This window comes from Rattus norvegicus, chromosome 3, assembly GCF_021556685.1.
Source record: "Rattus norvegicus strain SHRSP/BbbUtx chromosome 3, alternate assembly SHRSP_T2T, whole genome shotgun sequence".
NCBI classification, from domain to species: domain Eukaryota; kingdom Metazoa; phylum Chordata; class Mammalia; order Rodentia; family Muridae; genus Rattus; species Rattus norvegicus.
In genome coordinates, this window is record NC_141536.1 from 88,696,218 (window position 1) to 88,718,218 (window position 22,001).

At 41.8% G+C, this 22,001-nt stretch overlaps 1 protein-coding gene across 7 annotated transcripts in view; it reads right to left on the reverse strand.

The window, feature by feature from the left end:
• Positions 1–16,576: 16,576 nt before the first annotated feature.
• Positions 16,577–22,001, reverse strand: part of Pdhx (pyruvate dehydrogenase complex, component X) — a 59,488-nt gene continuing 54,063 nt past the window's right edge. For all 7 annotated transcript variants that reach the window (XR_015682893.1, XR_015682892.1, XR_015682894.1 and 4 more), the window contains 2 exon segments: positions 19,588–19,652; positions 16,577–17,059 (listed from right to left, as the gene is read on the reverse strand). Coding sequence is in view for 4 of the 7 variants with exons in the window: in NM_001394536.1 (NP_001381465.1) it covers positions 16,801–17,059; positions 19,588–19,652 (324 nt within the window). In the remaining 3 variants the exon portion in view is untranslated.

Sequence of the window (22,001 nt, forward strand, 5' to 3'; positions counted from 1 at the left end):
GGGCTAGAGAGATGTCTCCCCCTGTGAGGAGCACCAGTCCTGAGGTCAATTTCCAGCAACCACATGGCGGCTCAGAACTATGTATAATCAGTTCTGATGCCCTCTTCTGGCATGGAGGTGTACAAGCCAATAGAACACTCATACACATAAATCAAACAAATAAATCTTAAAAAAAAAAATCTGTAGACAAAACATAACTCTACTTGGAAAATAACTTGACAGGCATTTGGAAACGGCAGTGACAGGAACTTACAATGGTGTCTGACTCTGAGTCTATTGTGCTGGGGACCACATCCTGAATAGGACTTCTTGGCCACTCTCACATTACCACTGAGGAGTTTTATAAAAATAACAATATTCAGTATCATTTAGTTTTGTGCCCCCAGGCATTTCCATCATTAATCCTTTGGTATCGGGGTGGAGCTGCTAGGCACAACACCGTGTAACTCTAGTTGTGGTTGCCCTTACCGCAACCTAGCACACCTATAAGTCAACACCACCTTTGGGGGAAACCAGAAAGGCAGTATTGCTTGATCCAGCTTAGTCTGCTGGTAGCCATTGGCATGTACTATTGCTAACTCAGAAGGAATTCCAGATATTAACATTTTCTTTGATCCTATCAATGTAAATACCATTATACTGACTAGAAAAAAAAAAAAAAAAAAAAACACTGCACAACAAGCCGTACATTCTTTGTTACTACGCCACTGATTTTTTATTTTTTATTTTTTACTTTATTTTGTAATCCAAATGTTACAAATCATCCCTTTTAACATCCGAGCTTAAAAATTCCAAATTCTTTTCTCAAATAATCTCTTCTTTACCTGGGTTTATTTGTGCTGGAACCTGATGCACTCCCAAGGCATGGTTTCTCTCAGAGGGCAGCACTCCCTCTGTGTGAGTTTGACAGTGGTGTCACCTTTGAACACTTCCTGTCTTGTCCTTTGTCACAGCTTTGACCACAGCCGAGTCACGCCTGGTCAGATACCCAGCACTCAGCCTTCACAGACAAGAGGCCAGTTTTCTTGCCCATCTCCTCTGCCATGGGTGGACCAGTGGACACTCTTAAGGTTCTGCTTTCTTTTGGAGTGGAGTCTAAAAACAATGCTCATCCCGGTTCTTGGCCATTGATTTTTAACTCTGAGTAATGTCAGAGTTTTCTCTTAAACCCCAGTACAGGAGCTACCACATTATAGGCCTTACACTGGGTGCCGGAGGTGCTGGATGAAGATACACTCTCAGGAAGCTCACAGCATGGCACACAGAGAGCTGGCGAGGGTTGGCTCAGTTGGTAAATGCTTGCCATGCAAGCTCAAGAATCTGGGTCTGAATCCCACAACCCATAGAAAAGCCAGGCATGGCAACACACATCTGCAATCATAATGCTATGGGAGCTGGAGACAGCTCAGTGGATCTCAGAGTTTATGGGTCAACCTATCAGTGAGACCATGTTAAAATTTAAAAAAAGTAGCCTAAAAAATGATGAAAAGCAACTGAGAAAGACATCGGATATTAAACTCTGACCTTCATAGCTACATATGTACACCTGTATGTGTATGTGCACACATGAACATGTGTATCACACACACACACACACACATATTCAGGTTATGCTTAAATATAGCAGAAGTGCACTAAAGAAAGGTAAACATGGAGTTAGTTATATAGGCAGAGAAATGTCTGGTCCCACTAGAAAATACCAGAAAAAAACTAAACCCAAAGCCAAAAGGGGTTATAACTGACCCGAACCTAAATATAGAAGTCCTGGGGCTGGGGCACAGGTGAAACAGTGGATGAGCTGATGTGAGTGCAGAAGGGGAACAAAATTAAAGAGGGAGTTGAAGCCAGGCCACGATGTGTTTTACTCTTTGGCCACGGAAATTTGAATTTTATCTTAAAACAGAAAGGAGTTTGTCAAAGGAAGAAACACCAGAGTTCTATCATAGTGTGATGTGCTGGTTAATATTTTCAACTTGATACAAACTACAGTCATATGGGAAGAGGGAACCTAAGGACATACATATAGGGCATTTTATGGTTAATGATTGATGTGGGATGTGGGAGGACCCAGCCACTGGGTGGTAGTACCAACCATAGATAGGTGGAGTCCTAGATGGTATAAGAAAGTGGCTGAACCAGACATGGGGAATAATAGGCCAGTGGGACGTTCTCCTCCATGGCTTCTGCTTCAGCTCCTGCCTTGAGTTCCTGTATGACTTCTCTTCCTGATGGACTATAAAACTGTAAAGCTGAAATGAGATTATTTTCCTTCTGAAAGTTGCTTTTGGTCATGATGTTTATCACAACAGAAAGAGAACTAGAATGCTTGGTATTGTGACAGAAAAAGGCAAAACACCCCTGTCAAGTTAACTAAAGAACGATTGGGAGTCCCTGTTAGCACTATCTTATATTGCTTCCTGATCTCAATGACAGCAGCCCAGCACAGGGAGAGCATGAGCAGACTGGTTGAAACTTGATGCCAAATCATGGAGTCACCCAACATCCTCAAGAGACAGAGCACTGACTTCCAAGTTCTCAAAGAGCTATGCTTACCTGGTATGATGCTGTACACAGGCTCAAGATTCTGTGTTTTGAATACAGGTTTATTGTGAACGCACATTTCTGAAAACATTCAAGACTAGGTACCCTTGGCTGCCCTTGAACTTTCTATATAGACCAGACTTGTCTCAAAGTAATAGAGATCTACCTGCCTCTGCTTAGAAAATGCTAGGATCAACAGCATGTGCCATCAAGCCCAGCCCCATGCAAGATTTTTAAGCAAAAACTACCTAAAGGGTAGCCTCTAAGAAACTTTCTCTGAATATTTTCATAATAAAAAAAAATGCATGCTGAAAGGGACCGGATATAGATCTCTCCTGAGAGACACAGTCAGAGCACGTCCAATACAGAGGTCAATGCTAGCAGCAAACTACTGAACTGAGAACAGGACCCCCTTGGTGGGGAATTAGAGGAAGGATTGAAAGAGCTGAAGGGGCTTGCAACCCCATAAGAACAACAATGCCAACCAACCAGAGCTTCCAGGGACTAAACCACTACCCAAAGACTATATATACATGGGCTGACCCAGGGCTCCAACTGCATATGTAGCAGAGAATAGACTTGTTGGGGCACCAGCGGAAGGGGAAGCCCTTGGTCCTGCCAAGGTTGGACCCCTGGTATAGGGGAATATTGAGGGGCAGTAAGGGGGATGGGTGGGGGTAATTCCCGTATGGAGGAGGGGGAGGGGACGGGGGCTTATGGACAGGAAACCAGGAAAGGGAATAGCATTTGAAATGTAAGTAAAGAAATATATCTAATAAAAAAATTTAAAAAAGAAAATACTCTCTAGAGAAAAGCAAAAGCAAACATTATCCTTATTTCGTATCTTCTGATTTTAGACGGCTGTGTGTTAATTTTAAGCAATTATGGAGGCCACCATTTCTTTTTAGTTTGTTGAACAAGATCCACACTAATACAAGAGTCAGTCATGCTTTGCTCTTAAGCACTATTAAACAATGACAGAAAAATGTGGGCTGCTTATAAAAAAAAAAAAAAAAAAAAAAAAAACTTTCCCCATGAGTCACTAACCAGCCTCAACCAAAGGCCTCGGGTTCCAGCTAAGCAGCCCGCAGCCGCAGCCCTTCTCATTCTGTTTGCTTCCTTGGTGGTTTCTGCACCTGACTTCTCATTAGGAACTGAAATTTGATTGATTTTTACTTCTGTAGGATTCTAGTGATGCCAGCAAACACATCCTGCGCCAACCGTAACAGAACATGCAGCCGAGTCCCAGAGCCTGCTACCCAGAACCCTTTCCAACCAATCCCTTTCCACTCTCTAACCCACGATGTCCCAAAGGATGCAATGTGTGCAAACAACAAGACCAGAAGAAAGAGCCTGTCATTAACAGGACTCCTCCCTCAAATCCTTTAAGTGCACTGTGGTGAATAGGCCTGGCTGGAAGCACTAAGTGTGGTCACCCAACATGACTCTCTGCAGAGTTCGGCTTTTATTTTGAAAGGTAGTTCTATGTGTCTCCTCTGCCTTACCCAGGAGCCCTTATGTTAATGAGAACAGCACAGAAGCAAATCTCCTGAAATTGTTTCCCTAGTCCTATTAGAAACCACTGATAGGTGGGTAAAGGTTAGCACCACGGGGAAGCTGGTGGTTAAATGACATTTTTATGAAAAGTTGAATGATATGAATTTAGAACTCATCAAATTATACAAAAATAAACGTTCAAAGCTCACATTTTAATCATTTAACATTGCCTCTGTTCTTGAGCGGTTTCGCAACTATTGGATCTTTACTTGTGTGCTGAACCTAATTTATTCCCCCATTTATACATTCAATGATGCCATGGTGGGAGCTTGAAGGCAAACATTTATAATATGGAAGTAAGCCAATGGAGGGAGCACATCACGACTTGAAGCATCAATTACCTTTACATTTGAGAAATCCATGGAGCAACTGAAAGTTGCAGCTTAAACTTGAAGATGGCACCCACAGCTATTCCACTGTACATAGCCCAGCATTTGTAGAAATTGTCTTCACTGTCTAATTCAGAAGGGTACTCTCTCCATGGAGAAGGAGAAGTCTATCAGTCTTTCTTGCTCCATATAAAGGAAAACACTGACAGATGTTCCTGCCAAGAGTCATGGGTCACTCAGCAGATGCAACTCTGGCTGGGCTGAGTTCTGAACCTGAGTCCCGTAAAATCGGGGAAACATTCTGTGAGGTCGACCTATGTAAAATGTACAATAAAGAGACTTGCTTGCTCTGCTATCCGTGTATTGCAGTGTCAGCATCTTTCTTCCCTGGGATGCTGCTTGCTACACACTTGGCACCAGTCTGCTAAGCTAAGAAGAGAAACAAGTCTAGGCTGCCTGGGCTGCTTCTGTCCTCTAGACTTTCACCTTCCCCTCAACTCTCCATTGAGAAAAACACAAAACAACGACGTCAAAAGGAAAAGTTTTCCTGAAGACTCAAAGCAGACAACTTAATCTGATAATCCAGCCCTTCTTTCTGAGGCTGTCTGTCAAGCAAGAACGGCTTTGGCTTGATCTGACCACACCCTCCATATGGGGAAAAAAAAACCCAGCATTTGTGAGTGGAACCAATCTACAGCTGGGGTCCTGGGCTAACACAGAGAAGAGAGCTAGCTGAGTATCCACCATTGCTTCTTGAGCAAATATGCAATGGGAACAAATACTTGGTGCCCCTGCTGCTATGACTTCCCCACCACAGCCTTAAAGTCAGGAGCCAAACTAACCCTTCCATTCCTAGGCTGTTCTTGCTGTCAGAAAATTGATGCTGGCTGTTGGAGGACTGTGGAGTGGAAGAATCCACAGAGGAGTCTGAATCGCAGTCAAATCTTCAGTTTGTTTGTGGTTCAGAAAAGTGAAGTCTCCACCTTCCACCGGAGTGCAGGTGTACTCTGCGATCTTCAACACATTGTTTATATTTAAGAAATACTTTAATTTGTATGTACATGTTTGTATGGAAGTATGTTCACATGAGTGTGGGTGACCTTCGACGCCAGGAAAGAGAGCATCAGCTTCACTGGGGCTGGAGACGTGGGTAGCTGCGAGCTGCTCAGTGTGGGTGGCTACAAGTGTACTCAGGTCTTCTGAAAGAGCAGTGGGTACTCTTAATTACTGAGCCATCTCTCCAGCCTCCACATTTATTTTAAAAATCCTTATTGCTTGTGATTTGAAATTATTTTTAAGGGTAAAATAAAATATAATTATCAGGCAAAGAAGAATAGAAACTTTAAAATCCTGTTAACTAATGTCTTGTTTGATAACTTCATGCAAATGCCAATAACCAACAGTAACTACAGAGTTTCCTGCAATGGGGGATGGATGCAAGCTAGCACTTGCCTTTAAGTAGCTAGTGCTGCCACTAATCAGTTACGGACTGCGCACATCACTCTCAGTCCGTGTCCACGTGCCTACGCAACTGTGTACAGTAGTCAGGGTAACAGAAAATTGTTCATTCAGTGTTTTTGATGAACATTATCCATTTTATTCATCTTTTTCTTCTTAACTTTCTCCTTTGTGGTCTGCCTCCTCCTCCTCCTCCTCCTCTTCCTCCTCTTCTTCCCTTTCCTCCTCCTCCCTCTCCCGCTCTTCCTCTGGCAGGAGCTAAGGAGAAATCTCAGTGAGTAATTGCTTAATGTTCAAGCAAGAGAACCTGCCTTCAGATCACAGCACTCAAGTAAAGTCCAGGCACAGTGTGCAGGGCTGTTACTCTAGCACTGGGTGGGGTCTTGGGAGGAAGCGACAATCTCCCTTAGAATTCACTGGCCAAACACTAAAAGCTAAAACAGCTAGCGTCCCTGAGTCAGTGAGTAACCCTCTCTCAAAAAAGCACAGTGGAGGGCAATGAAAGCTGCTCTGGCCTGTGCATGTGCGTGTCTCAGTGCCCCCTATCCCCACGTCTGCGGAATAGCTTGCTAATATCTGAGCATTAAAGTAGAAACCTCAGATTAAAAAGTCATTCTTTTTTTAGAAGAGAAGGTAAAAGCGAACATTTTCATTTATTTAAAAAAAAAAAAACCCACAACTGCTAGAGATAAAAAGGAGTCAGTCTGCTGTCAAATTTTTCAAATAATATTACACAAAGACCTTTCTGGCTTGCTAGGAAGATATAAATTCATGTTACCACTTTAAATATCCACATATCAAACTACTAGTAAAGAGAAACCAGTCTCCAAAATTCTGAAATACACAGTATGTATCCACATTTGCAAATAGTGTTTTAACATGTATGCAGTGTGTGTGTGTGTGTGTGTGTGTGTGTTTAAATTCTGGGCGGAATTGCCCTAACAGAAGTCCCCCATCCTTAGAAAAGGTATGCTTGAAGGACGTCTGACAAACTGAATCCTAGGGTGGGGTAGTCAGAACAACCTAAGTAGCCTGGAATCTGCAAGGAGTGAGCCTTGTACTTATACCTTTTATGTGTGCAAAACCATGCAAGCTCCCATGTGTCTACACAATGCCTGGCTTAGTTTTTAAATGTTAAAGTTCTTTTTCTGCACCATGATATCCCTGAGCAAAACTTAAAACAAAAACAAAAAGAAAAACTTTGGCCACTGCCCAGCAATTTATCTCCTAAATAGAGACAACGCATTCCCGTTTGACCCTGAACTTATTAAAAACATTATTATAGAAACTAAACATGAGTGTTTTGCCTCATGTGAGCATACACATTTGTATGTATTATATGCTATACATGTGTACTTTAAACGCTAGAGGAGGAAATCAGATCCCCTGGAACTGGGCTTACAGATGGTTGAAGCCGTCATGGGAGTGCTGGGAACCAAACTTGTATATTCTGCAGGAAAAGAAAGTGCTCTTACCCACTGGGCTATCCTGCCCACTTGACAGTTTATAACCTATACTAATGATCTCCCTTTCAATTAACAGAGTGTTAAAGAAGAAACACATCATTAGTGACTATAAAATCCAGAGATTTCCATAGGAGATGCTACTGGGAAAATCAACACACTGTTTCTACCTTCCAAGACCCCAACTTATAAAAATCTTGTTCCCATACTAGTGTAAACTCCCACATTTTCTAACAGTTCTATGCTTTAAAGAGGAACCTGTTATGAGGCTCTAGGGCCAGGCTATGAGCTGGAGCCCTGCTGTTCTAATCTGTGTCACCCTGAACAAGTTACCTCCCTACTGTGGCATGCTGGTAATACCTATGTTACAGGCTGTGATGAGGACTTCTGAGTCGACAGTGTATACACAGTGTCTGCAACAGTGCTATGAGCTCAGTAAGTTAGAACTAAACTGCTGTGTTTTAAAACTAGCACATGGACTGGAGAAATGCCCCAGAGGTTAAGAGCACTGGCTGCTCTTCCAGAGGTCCTGATTTCAATTCTCAGCAACCACATGGTGGCTCACAACCTCCTATAATGAGATCTGGTGCCCTCTTCTGGGCTGCAGGCATACATGCAGGCAGAACACTGCAAACATAAAAAAAAAAAAAAAAAAAAAAAACCCACAGGGCAGAGTGAAGAGATCCACTTAAGGAGAACTAAGCACATAGAAAGTTTAATATATCTATCTCTATCTCTATATCTCTATATCTCTATATCTCTATATCTATCTATCTATCTATCTATCTATCTATCTATCTATCTATCTATCTATCTATAACTACATGCTTGGAAGACAAAAACTCCTATAATCCCCGCAAATGGTACGTTAAAAATGAGCACCATAGGTTTTTCTACATCTGAGACGCCCTTACCTTAAATACTGAGTTTCTGCTTTTCCCGGTTTATAGGCTCAGGCATCTCCAGCCCACGGTAGCAATGACTTACTCTATCTCTGGAAAAGGAGGTGGGGTGCTAAACATACAATGCTTAAAAGGATGGCAGCCTGCTTCAGAAACAGGCTCATCCTTACAACTTAAAATCTGTTCTCAATCTTCTGAGTTGTAGCAAACCATAAAAACCTGGAATGCATCATGATATTTAGATTATTATCTAATAAGACAAAATGCATTCTTACTATGTTACTGATGGTCCGGTATCACACGGAACACCCATGAATAACATACTAGCTCATGATGAAGTGCAGATGTAACTGATACCCAGAGCAAACCGCCTCAACTTGACCTCCACATGGTAAAAGCTCATTCTGACACAACCCCAACGTGACCTTTAGCATTAAAGAACATAACATTTATCATTGAGGATAGCAAAGGCTAAAACTAAAATTTGAGAGCCGGGGCCACTAATCCTAAAGACTGAGTTTCATCCCCGGGACCCACATGGTGGGAGGAGAGGACTGACTCCTCAAAGTTGTCCTCTGACCTCCAGACAAGTGTCAAGGTTTGCATGTGTCCCATCTCCTGAATGAATAAATAAATGTTAAAATAAACTTAATTTTTACTTGCCTAGACAGATTGCTCAGAGATGAAAACCCAGTAATTATGACTGCTTGAAAACAAATGTAGGCTGGGTGTTACTGTAACCCTAGAACCTGGGAGGAGCAAGAAAGGCTGGGTTACTTAGTGAGTCAATCTCAAAAAACAAAACCCCCAACCCATATCTATCAATTTATCTATCTATCTATCTATCTATCTATCTATCTATCTATCTATCTATCTATCTACCTACCTACCTACCTATCTATCTATCTATCTATCTATCTATCTATCTATCTATACTATATATAACAATAATTGCATATATATTTATGTATATATATAAACAATTGCATATATATGTATATGTATAAGCAATTTAGGGATTAGAGATGAGGCAGGGGCATGGAGAAAGTAAAAACACATTTCAATTAAACTGAGAAGGAGGAATGCTTATTCCTAGATGAATGTACCTTTCTTTAGGCTTCTGACCTGGCCAAGGACATTTTCATTGTAATTGGTATGGCATAAAACTCCCCCCTACCCCTGGAATTTAAGTAATTGAACAGATACTAACACAAAGTCTTAGAAAACAAACTGGTATATTTGGTTACTAAAATTAGAGAGACAAGAAAAGTAGGGGAGGGCTGAGGCTTATTGTAACCAGTAATTAAATAACCTGCCTCAAATGTCACTGTCCTTCCCTATAAAATCTTCTCAGCTGCACAGCGCTCTGTTTACAGAACCTGCCAGACTGTCTCCATAAATACCGCCTAGTGTTTAAGCTGACTGCAGTTAAGGGTTTTAGCAAGGCACATAGATGTTCACAGATGTGAATGAAGAATGTCTTTTAACATTCACATTTTACTCATCATTTGACAAATATCAGACCATTTACCATATTGAAACAAATGACATTTATTTGTTATGTCCCCAATAGTAAGCTGCTTTAGTCTTTTCCTGTTGCTATAATAAAATACTCTGACCAAAATGATTTAAGGAAGGAAAGTGTTACTTGGCCCACAATCTCAGGTTATATCCAGCACAGCAGGGATGACACATCAGAAGGGGCTGGGAAAGGCTGGTCAGATGATGTCTTAGTCAGTGCTCTATTGCTAAAGAGACACCACGACCAACGCAACTCTTATGAGAGAAAGCATTCGATGGAGGCTTGCTTAGTTTTAGAGGTTTAGTCCATTATCATCAATGGTGGGAGTAGGTGGCATGCAACAGGCAGTCATGGAGCAATAGCTGAGTGCTACATCCTGATCTATAGGCAACAGAATGTGACGCTGAGCCTGGCATGGACTTTCTGAAACCTTAAGGCCCATTCCTAGTTCCACTTGTTCCAACAAGACCACATTTCCTAATACTAATTTTATCAGAGAGTTCCACTCCCTGGTGACAAAGCATTCAAATATATGAGCTATGGGGCCACTCTTATTCAAACCACAAGGGTGCCGCCCACAGTCAAGAGCACAGTAAGAGGAACTAATGTTCTCTCTCAGTTTGCTCTTTTTTCATTCGGTTTAGGGCTTAGCAGATGAAAGGCTGGGTTTAGAGTAGGGTCTTCCAACCTCAGTGAACCAACTACAAAAATCCCTCAAAGGCATACCCATGGGGCTACCAAGTCTGGATGATTCCTCATGGAGACTCCTTTCCCAGATAATTCTAGATTGTCTCAAGTTGACAAAACCATCACATTTATGAGATAGATCCACAATCATTTTACCATTATGCCTTACTCCAAATTAATGACATTTCATTTCTCTGAATCAACGACAGTCGCTCAGCCTTAAATTTACCCTGAAGTTCTGCCTGCTTTATAATTCTCAAGTGTATTATCTGTCGTTTCTCCTTTACAATAAACATGAGCTAAACTGCAATAGAAGACAGCAGAAGGATGACTGCATGACTCATTAGTAGAGAAAGTGATGCTGGTTCTTCAAAGCCCTGAAAGGCAACCCTCACTTGGCCTGGTGATCACTCATTAATGCTCTACCCAATATACACACCACATGCTCCAGGCCCGCCCTCACTTGTGTCCTAGAGGATTGCTTACTTATTTGGTGGCTGTCCATATATCTGGTCTGGGTAAGCCAATGAACTCTCTCATCCACTACTAACCCTGGACTAGGATTGAAGGCTGATGTAGTTATTCATGTAGAAGACAGGAGCAACTGGGATTGAAACTGAGGTAATGATTTTTGAGTTCTGAACATGAACCAGATTCAAAGCTAAAGTGTTCTTTATTAAATGTATGTTTTAATTGCTTTTCCTTCTGGAGACAAAACAGGATGGTACATGCTATGGGGCCCAGATTGGCCTTCAAGACATGATCCTCTTGCCACCTCTTCCGAGTGCTTCATGCCATTATGGCTGGATGAGTTCTTTTGTTGTCACTCCCATCTTGTTGCCTAGATTGGTCCCTAAGAAGAGCACTCCGATGACCTTCCTGGATCTGGATCCACTGTAGCTGGGACCACACGCAAGTCCCATCGGCTCATCCCCATCAAATTTTATCCCTAGAAGCACCCAGACCTAACTCAATGGTTCTCAAACTGTGGGTCACGAACCCTTTGGGGATCACATTTCAGATGTTCCACATATCAGATCTTTACATGATGATTCGTGACAGTAGCAAGATTACAGTTATTAAATAACAACAAAGTAACTTCATGGTTGGGGGGTGACCACAACCTAAGGAACTGCAGCATTAGGAAGGCTGAGGGTCACTACCTTAAATGTTTTAAGCTTCAGTTTTTCTAAGGCTTTCATTGGGAGTTATATATAAGTCATGATACTTAATTTTAGCACTTCCCAGATGTATTTTTTTTTTTTTTTGGTTCTTTTTTTCAGAGCTGGGGACCGAACCCAGGGCCTTGCGCTTCCTAGGTAAGCGCTCTACCACTGAGCTAAATCCCCAGCCCCCAGATGTATTTTTAAGGGAAACAAAACAAAAAATCCCTCAGTGCCTCTTGTGCAACCTAACCAGGATGCAGAAAGAACTACAAAGAAAATATGAGCTAAGAGAGGTTAATATAGGAAGTACATGAAGTGACATCGCTGAAGAACTTCAGTAGAACCAGCTCAGCCAATGGGCACTCAGAATGGAACATTTAAGCTTTATACCTCATGGACATAGGCTCAATCCCAGATGCAGCTCTCGGAGCTTTGATCCGCTCATGTAACCTCTGAGTCTCTACGTGGTATTCAAGACTCTGAAGGAGGGTTGCTATAGAGCAGCATGCACCTCCCACACAGCACTGAAGGGATGATGCAAGATAATCAGTTGCCACACAGATGAGCTTTCCCATCCTCCATAGGTAAGAATTAAGACACAGGATAATCTTACTGCCAAAAACGTAGTGATTTTAAGCTAGGCTGACCCTAGGCATAAAATACTCCCAATGAACAAGCATGCAAACTTAAATGCATTCTTAGAGGATGCTCCCACAGAGCAGAGGCTATGGCACTGGGAAGGGTGATTAGCTACCAAGCTCCGTCCTGTAGCTTCCTGGTAAGTAGCATTCTCTGCCAAGTGGACTGAGAAGCCAGGGACAGAAAGTTTAAATGGAGGCCAGGTGGTGATGGTGCACACTTTAATCTCAGCACTTGGGAGGCAGAGGCAGGCAGATCTGAGTTTGAGGCCTGCCTGGTCTACAGAGCAAGTTCCTGGATAGGCAGGGCTACATATAGTGAGACCCCATAAAAAGTTTAAGTATAATATAATATTCAAATAAAAACTTAACCTTGTGTTCACAGAGTTTATGCTTTATAAAGAGACTCTGCTAAATATGTCATTTGGACACAACAGCCAAGTCTTTAAAGGAATAACTATGAATTTCATAAAGAAAAAATTTAAATACATTTAGATTTGAAAATCTTGATAGCCCTAATGTTTTCTCAACTTTTAACAGAAACCTGTATTTCCCTTATATTTATGTCCTCTGTGATGTAGTTTAAATCAAGGAGCATTGACAACACTCACTTTCTCGGACTTCTTGGAAAACCAGGGAAGTGACTTTTTAAAAATGTGAAAATAAACTATATGATCAAAGAAACAAACTAACCGTAACTTCCCAATCTGCACAGGACTTTAGAAAATTTCAACTCAGAGTGCTTAAGAAATGGCTCAGTGGTTAGCTGCCCTTGCAAGGTCCCAAGTTCAGTTCTCAACACTCACATGGCAGCTCACAAGTGCCCACAACTCCAGTTCCGGTGACCCGATGGCCTTTGCTGGCCTCTGTGGGCACCAAACATGTGTATCTAAAATATTTTTAACTAAAAGGCTCCTATAACTTAGAAGATAAACCACTTTGTTCCAATTATTTCCTTCCAAAACCAGTGCATGTACCAGAGAAGCAAATGCCCGTGCAGAACTATTCAAAGTGGCTTTATTAGAGAAATGCTCTTCTCCTTTACAAGTTTGAGTGTGTCCCGAAACCATACGCTACTGTATAAGCACCTCACTCCTTTTCACCAGGCAATGGTGAGCCTCCAGAAACTGTTCGGGAAGAATCCCACCCATCTTATGGCGCTGTCACAAAAGCGCATGCCTTTGATATTCGCAATACACAGGGCAGCCCGACATGGTGGACACACTTCCTTGTCCTCCCTCATTAAAAGCCAGGAGGTGGTGCTGATCCAGATTCAGTCACGCTTCAGTTAGTACAAACCTTGCAGCTGTTTCCTGCTGCCTGGTGTCCTGTCCTAACCCACTTGGCATCAAGGCCAGATTAATTTTAAAGTCACTCTGTATCGCTACTACCCTAAAAATCCTGTGTTTCCCATTCACGGCCCTTGTTTAAAGTGTAATTTTTGATTTGCATAAAACAATTCACTCATTTCTTCACTTTGCAAAGGGAGCCCAACCCATCATGATGCAACCCATCATGAGAACAGAATTTCTTTGAAATCTGAGACCGAAAGCCATACAATATCTCTCCTATTCGTATGACAATACGTGAACTCATAGCACCACCTACCTTTCAGAGAAAGTAGAGAAACAAGGCTTATTTTCCAGAACTTGTGTTTTGCTTAAACAATAGTTAAGGTAGGTTCAAAATGCAAAAAAAGTGAAAACAAAACAAAACAAACAAACAAAAAAAAACAGTTCCACTTGATAGTATGTGAAAACTCTTAGTATTTATAAATTACATGGCAATGTTTCACTCAAGTCTGGCCAGCAGCATTCAGTCGATTTTAATGCAACACAAAATAATGGACAAATTATTATTATTTTTTTAGCTACCTTAGTAGGAACTGTAGTGAAGGAGAACAGCCTGGTTTTGACTAGCAGAGATAAATGTTCATTAATATTTTCATGATTGATGGCTAAACATTAACTAAGATGAATGCTGCTTCCCCTCACAATTCATGGTTAGGTTGTTTTCCTTGTCTAAGTAGGGAAAAAAGTGGCAAGGTAGCAACCTCTCTCTCTCTCCCTTTTTTAATCCTCTCAGTATATTTATAAACAACTGTGTGGTGGAGGAAGGGCTTGCTGGTGCACACATAGCTCAGACCATGTACCCACGCTCCTTCAAACCAAGGTCATTCTTTGATCTCATATTGTAATGTGAAAAATTATTTCCACAAATGACAACTTGCTTACATGAATCTAATTGCTAGAGATGCTAGAGAAATTATTTTTTGATCAAATGGGGAAAGCATCTACACTGATTACTACCTAATTTTAAAGAAACCATGAGAGGCAACTAGGTTTGTGTTGCCCATGAAGTGAAATGGCCTCAGATGAAACAGTGCCTCTGTCCAAGCTGGACGGAGATCAACTCCCTCCATATCTACAGGAAATGGAGGCACTATTACTAATGATACCAACCCACAGAAGACAGCGGGCAAGGGAAAAGTTATTTATGGCTGTCTCATGTTCAAGTCTTCAGGGCGCTAAGGAGAGGGTTCAGTGGGTAAAACCTAACAGCCTGAGTGTGGATCCCCAGGACCCATGTAAAGACAGACACCATAACCTGTTCTTACAGGGAGATGGGAGACAGAGAGAGACAAGGAAAGTATCGGGAGCTAGCCTGGTATACACAGCAGTGAACAAGAGATCATGCGTCAAACATAGTGGAAAGCATGAATCCACAATCCAAGGTTGTTTTCTGCCTTACACACCTGGGAACATGTGTTCACCCCCACACAACCAAGCACACACATACACTCACACAATATTAAAAGCATTTTAGCCAAACTGACCTTGAAAATAGTGCAAGTATAAAAGCTATTTTGAAAATGGTGCTTGGTAATAATTTTAAGTTAATCTGACAAAAGTTTAAAGAGTCCATTTTAAAATGGCTTGTTAAAACTGAAAAACTGAATTAAGTATTTTCTTAACAAGAGATATACTGGGGCACTAATTATTTTTGATGGCTCTTTTGTTAGGGCTATAGTTCATCATGTCATACTCAATACAACTTGTACCATGGAGTCTTTCTTCTGGTGATTTATGTCAACTGACACTAAGGAGAAACTCTCTGCGACTGGTGAATTAAATTACCATTCATTATCATCCATTTGAATATCGTTATCTTGCCAGAGCTGCCAACAGAGAAGCAGTTCTAACACTACTGATAATGAGGGACAATTTGGTTCAACTGAGGGACTAGATGAAGACTATTTCCCACCTGCTCTCCTTCCTAGGTCTACTCTTATGAAACGGAGGGTCTTACTCTGTAGCTCTGGCTAGCCTTGAACTCATGGGAATCCTCCTGCCTTAGACTCCAAGTACTAAGATTATAGGTGTGAACCACCACGGTGAGCCTATTTACCACGTTTCTATTTTCATGTCATATTAAAGTGGACGAGAACTTCTTTTATTTCCTCACATTTGATTGTACAGTACACATGTGAGTACATATTAAAGTAGACTTTATTATTTATCTTTTATTTCCTCACATTTGATTGTACAGTACACATGTGAGTACATATTAAAGTAGACTTTATTATTTATCTTTTATTTCCTCACATTTGATTGTACAGTACACATGTGAGCACAATGCTTCAGCAAGTAACACTGTATGTAAAACAATACACACTCACAGTGTGTGGTAAGAGACAACAATTTATTTCAATATATTCCGACTCGGCGTGGAAGTGAAGTGCTCACTGCTGAGGTTGAGATCAACGGCAGCTTTTCAAGTGAAACGCTCTCCTGCCCCCTCTGTGAGACAGGGCCTCACTGTGCAGCCCAGCCAGCCTCAAAGGGGGCCTCCTTTCTCAGTCTCTCAAGTGCTGAGGCTGCAGGTACAAACCCAGCTGCTCCCCCAACTTTAGAAGGTCAGGTCTCTGAGCAAACAACTCTTGCTCTTCTTCCTGTCTTTCTTTCTATTCTTTTCTTAGTTTCACAGTGTCATAGAAATGAAAATTAAGACTGGAAATATATATAGCTAAGACACCTGGGTTTATATACACAAAAGTTTAATAATGTTGTCACAACCCCTAATAAAATGTACTTATGTACTAATTCAGAATTAACTAACTGTACATATTAAATTGTTCAAGTATATCAAGAGCATTGCTTATAAAAAGAGAGGACCCAATATAGATAGACATCTCTTTGAAGCCCAGTTATAACTTCAATAGGATTAAGGGACAGTACATATATTTTTTTTTAAATTTTACAGTATCATACATTCACAATTATTTCAAAATTTCAAATGAATCAAACACAGGATGTGATTTACATCAGTTTAATGCCTTCTGTACAGCACCAGAGGTTAAAAGTGGATCTGAGTAAGCAAATGTTCTTTATTAGTCACAGTTTGTCATCACACATTTATTTCTACAATAAACATACAGGGGAGAGGAAGACAGCTCAGGCCAAAAGCTTTCGCCTTAAATAAATACGCACTTCACCCGCTCCATATGAACACCCAACCAAGCGCCCGGTCCTGAAGGCTATGCAAGTCGCATGGGGTTCTCTAAGTTTGCTTTGAAAGTTTCAAGAAACTTGGTAGCTAGTTCATCATCAACCATTCGGCTGTCACTTGACATCGTGACAGTTATAAGCTGGTGCTGCCGCACTTGGGGGTTCCCCTCTTCATCCTCAGTGAGTTTCAGCACTGGACGGAATCTTCCAACTGCCAAGATACAGGCCTGAGGCGGGTTAATCACTGCAGTGAACTCATCGATGCCAAACATGCCCAAGTTGGAAATACTGGAGAGGGGAGAAAACACTGCTGAAGGCGGCATGGTCCCAATTAGGTTTGCGTATTTTAGTACTGAACCTTCTGCTATGCTGCTCAAGGGCCAAAGAACATGTCTACCAGCACACATATAAATATCATAACTATTACTGAACCACTGTTCGATAATCCTCAACTGGAGGGCCTCAACAGTGACACACGGCCAGAAGAGGAAATGTAAGAGGTGTGGCTAGTGAAGACGAGGAATGGCACTGTCAGGGTTGACAGGTGAACACGATGAGAGCTAGAGCTCTACACAGACACTCAGTGGTGACTTTATGTTGCCAGGTAAAAGGTCAAGATAATTATGTTTTATGTAAGTTATTAACATCTATTAAACCTGAAAACAGTATCATTTAGCACCATGCCAAAAGATAGTTATTAGGCAGGAGATTTAAAGTTCTATGACTGTTATGAACAAAGGTCTAAAACTAATGAGTTGCAGAATCCCAACCAAAATCTCAGCTAGGCGTATGCTGTGTGTCTGTATCTGAAGAACAAATAGACTCTAAAATGTGTTGGAATATGTGGAGTCAGGAAAGATACTCATGAGTATGAACAAGCTGGAAGGTCTCCTTGGAGCCATCTGACAGTCGGCTCTCAGCGCTGACGGAGCAGGAGCCAGACACAATGCAAAATGTGACACGGAAGCTGACTGAGACAGCCACGTCGCCTTCCCCTTGCTACGGGAGACAGACACCTTCCAGTGATGGCCCTGGGCTGACTTCATGTCTTTATGGGAAAGAAAGATCCTGGACTCCTGCTTTACAGCACATGGCAATCTATGTCAGAGAAGAGAATGGCAAGGCCTCCACGACAACCCAGAAGAGCTGCACTGGGAAGCCGGAGCTCCTGACAGAGCACAACATCACCAACCAGGAGGAAAAACTTGGGTGAACAGAAACTCAATTGCAGAGTTTCTACCAATTAAACCATCATCAGAAGAGCAGAGGCAAGGACAAGGGGTCGAGAGCCACCTGTACATACAACCTCCAGGAGCTGTGTGTCTGCACATGCTAAGGCCTACGACCAGGTTCTACAGAGCAGATCCCAGACTCTAACACTGCCATCATCTGATGAACTACCACAACCAAATAACTGAAGAATTAAAAAGGTGTCCAACCGGATGATCAAAATGTGAATGCTTCACTCCTTCTTTAAATGAGGAAAAAGAATACCCTTGGCAGGGAAGGGAGAGGCAAAGATTAAAACAGAGACTGAAGGAACACCCATTCAGAGCCTGCCCCACAGGTGGCCCATACATATACAGCCACCCAATTAGACAAGATGGATGAAGCAAAGAAGTGCAGACCGACAGGAGCCGGATGTAGATCGCTCCTGAGAGACACAGCCAGAATACAGCAAATACAGAGGCGAATGCCAGCAGCAAACCACTGAACTGAGAATAGGTCCCCCGTTGAAGGAATCAGAGAAAGAACTGGAAGAGCTTGAAGGTGCTCGAGACCCCAAAAGTACAACAATGTCAAGCAACCAGAGCTTCCAGGGACTAAGCCACTACCTAAAGACTATACATGGACTGACCCTGGACTCTGTCCCCATAGGTAGCAATGAATATCCTAGTAAGAGCACCAGTGGAAGGGGAAGCCCTGGGTCCTGCTAAGACTGAACCCCCAGTGAACTAGACTATGCGGGGAGGGTGGCAATGGGGGGAGGTTTGGGAGGGGAACACCCACAAGGAAGGGGAGGGGGGAGGGTGATGTCTGTCCGGAAACCGGGAAAGGGAATAACACTTGAAATGTATATAAGAAATACTCAAGATAATAAAAAAAAAAAAAAAAAAAGGTGTCCAACACTATTCCTTGGCATGTTCCTGATCGTGAAACCCCAAGAAATGATCAAATTTGAAACATACTATTAAAATGCCATCAACTCCATATAATGAGAAGTGAAAATCGTTAAAATCATTTTGGAACTCATTGGCAATATTTGTCAAAACTTTGAATTCAGGAGGAATTCTACCTTTAGGACCACCCACCAAAAATAGGCCCCCAAGACAATGGCAAGCATGTGCATGTGCCATAGCTGTAATACTGCAATAGCTCCAGTGGGAAAGGACTGTGAGACCTACGAGTAAGACCAACGTGGGCACATTAACACAGAGATTACGTAACATAATGATAAAATACTGCTAATAACAATCACAAAAAAGGAAATGATTGAGGTTTATAAAGCTACCTTCTTTATAAAGTAAGTAAAAAATAAAAGCTTAAGAATATGGATGTCATTTTAGGATAGCTAACAGCTAATACAAAGAATACCCATTTCAGAACCAACAGGTTCCTCTAGCAGTGATAGGAAGGCCTAACTAACTACTAAGAACAATACTTTCTCATGTCCTGCTATCTAAATTAAGGTACACGGTACTGAGCCTACATTTTAAAAATGTCTTCAACAAGTTCATGAGAAGAGGTTGACATGGACTAAGTAAGCCTTACTCTACTTGCTTGATGTTACTGACAATTAAAAATTTAAATCTTACCTAAAAGATCCTCCTTGGTACTCCTCCGGCAACAATTTTCCATCTCTTGCTTTCTTTGACAGAACCTGAAGAAAGGACAGAGTACAGTAACATAACACAATCATGTCAGAGTCATGGAAATAATGTGCAGGGCATACCCTCTCTGGGGCTCAGGACAGGTCCAAGATATTTAAACGGTCATCTAACTAATTACAGGAAACTGGAGAACAGACAGTCTCAGAGGTTAAAGCGCTACGAAGTCCCCTGAAGAGATTAGGAGCTCTCGGTTAGACACCAACACTGAGCAACCAAGCCTCCCATGCCTTCTACACAGCACTGCACAGTCCCCGTAAGGCCTACAGGAGGCCTCTCGTCAACCCAGTAGGTCTGAAAAATACAGCATTGCACATGTCTCGTCAATTACAGGATAAGCCTCCTTCTGCCTTTTAATGAAGAAATAAGGATAGTACAAGACCTAGGGTTTGCTATTAAGTATAAATATTATGATGTATTGTAAAATTAATTATATATAATTTATATAGTAACTCTGTAAAACACATATAAATGATGTAAATCAATATTCCACAGATTTGATTTTTGGCTATAACTTGCCTTTAACCCAACACTGATGTCTTTGAGATTACTAAGGGTCAAGAAGTGACTTAGCCAGGGATCCACAGAATTTACCAGCAAGTTTTACTAAAATACAAATTCTCTGAACAGTCAGTGCATTCCAAGCCCTCCTAGAACTTGATTCACGTTGATGAACAAGGTAGTTAACATCAGGCAGAACACAGGACACCGAAGTGAACTAGTTACTTGAGAGCGAGGCAGCAAGGGATATCCCGAGAACACAGGATAGGGGAATGTACAAGTCATGGAAGACACAGAAGGCCTGTGAAGGTAGAGCTTGAACTGAGACAAAACACTGAGGAGACGGCCAAGCAAGGCTCCAGGAGAAGCGTGCATTGCCAGCACAAATCCTGGGCTCATTCCAAAATCTGTTTCCCCTCTGGCCAGCCCAAGCATTAGTCTCCTTACAGTTTGTGCACTAGCTGCCTGAAGACCTGCTCTCACATTCCTGCAAGGCCTGTGCTGCAATCCTGGTGGATGACTGGAACTCAGACCTCTCTGTTCTTAACTTTGTCTCAGTCACCCTAATCCTTACCTACAGATTTGCCAGAGCACCACAGCTGCAAAGCTCCATTCCTTTGCTTCTTTGTGGCCAATCAGGTCACTGCCATGTGTGTGGTCTAACTGTTAATTCTTCAGCTGTCCTCCACTGGTTCATTCCTTAAGTATGGAATGTGGGGTTCTGTTTGTTTGTTTTAGAAAACATCACTGATTTGGAGGAATAGCAGCCTCACTACTACCACCAAAAGACTCAGTGGGAGGGGTAATGCTTGGCTGTTCGGGGCACACGCTCTACTCTGTGGAGTCCGGGTGACAGGACTGAACAAGAGATTCACCACTTAACAGCACAGAAGCTTACACAAATTACTGAAGTGTTTTCCTTATCAGGTTATCAATTCTATGAAATTATTATTTTGTCCCTGATAGGGTATCTTTAAAGAGGACTGAAGAGGCCTAACATATATGATCGGCTTACAGCAAAAGCTGACACACATGGCAAGCATGGTGTACATATTGTCAGTCCCAACACTTGGGAGGCAGAAGTAGGTAGATCTCAGTGAGCCTAAGGTCAGCCTGGTGTACAAATCAAGTTCTAAGACAGCTACTACACAGACAGACCTTTTTCAGACAAACAGACAAACAGCTGTTACATATGATGCCTGCTGCTGTTCATTACAGCCCTTGTTACTGTTACAAACACCTTTAGAATTCTTTAACAGGCTCACAAAACATTCATTTAAGAGACAGACATATCAATCCACATAGTCACAAAATGGTTTTACTTCTAGAATTAAAAATCACTCTAATGTTTTTCTGTTCGAACACTGTTCAAAGCATTACACTTTTGAATAAGACACAGTATAAAACCTTCATGTATAAATAACAAAATAGTATCTGTACAGGGACTTTCTTCTAAAACTCGGACATGGCTGGCTTACCTTTCCTAGGGTAAGGAGTCAGTTCATCAAGAAAGCACAGAGGAGGACACTTGCTATCAAAAGAGCAGCAGCTGAAGCACCGTGACCAATGAGATTAAACACAGCACCCAGCTTATGCCCAGTTTATGCTCCATAGACCCAGAGTGGCATGCTGGTCTGGGCTAGGGCAGCAGGACTCTGAGCTAGTGCTCAAAAAGCCTGATAGGTGCTGGGAGGCTGTGGGCACTGCTTCCTCATCTTTTAAACCAAGGTTCTTTCAAATGCAAGGACCAGAGAATGCTAACATAGCAATTTTAATGATGTGGTGTTAGAGTGGTAAAAACTGCTTAGAACTTTGAAACTTGTAATAGTAAAATTTAATGC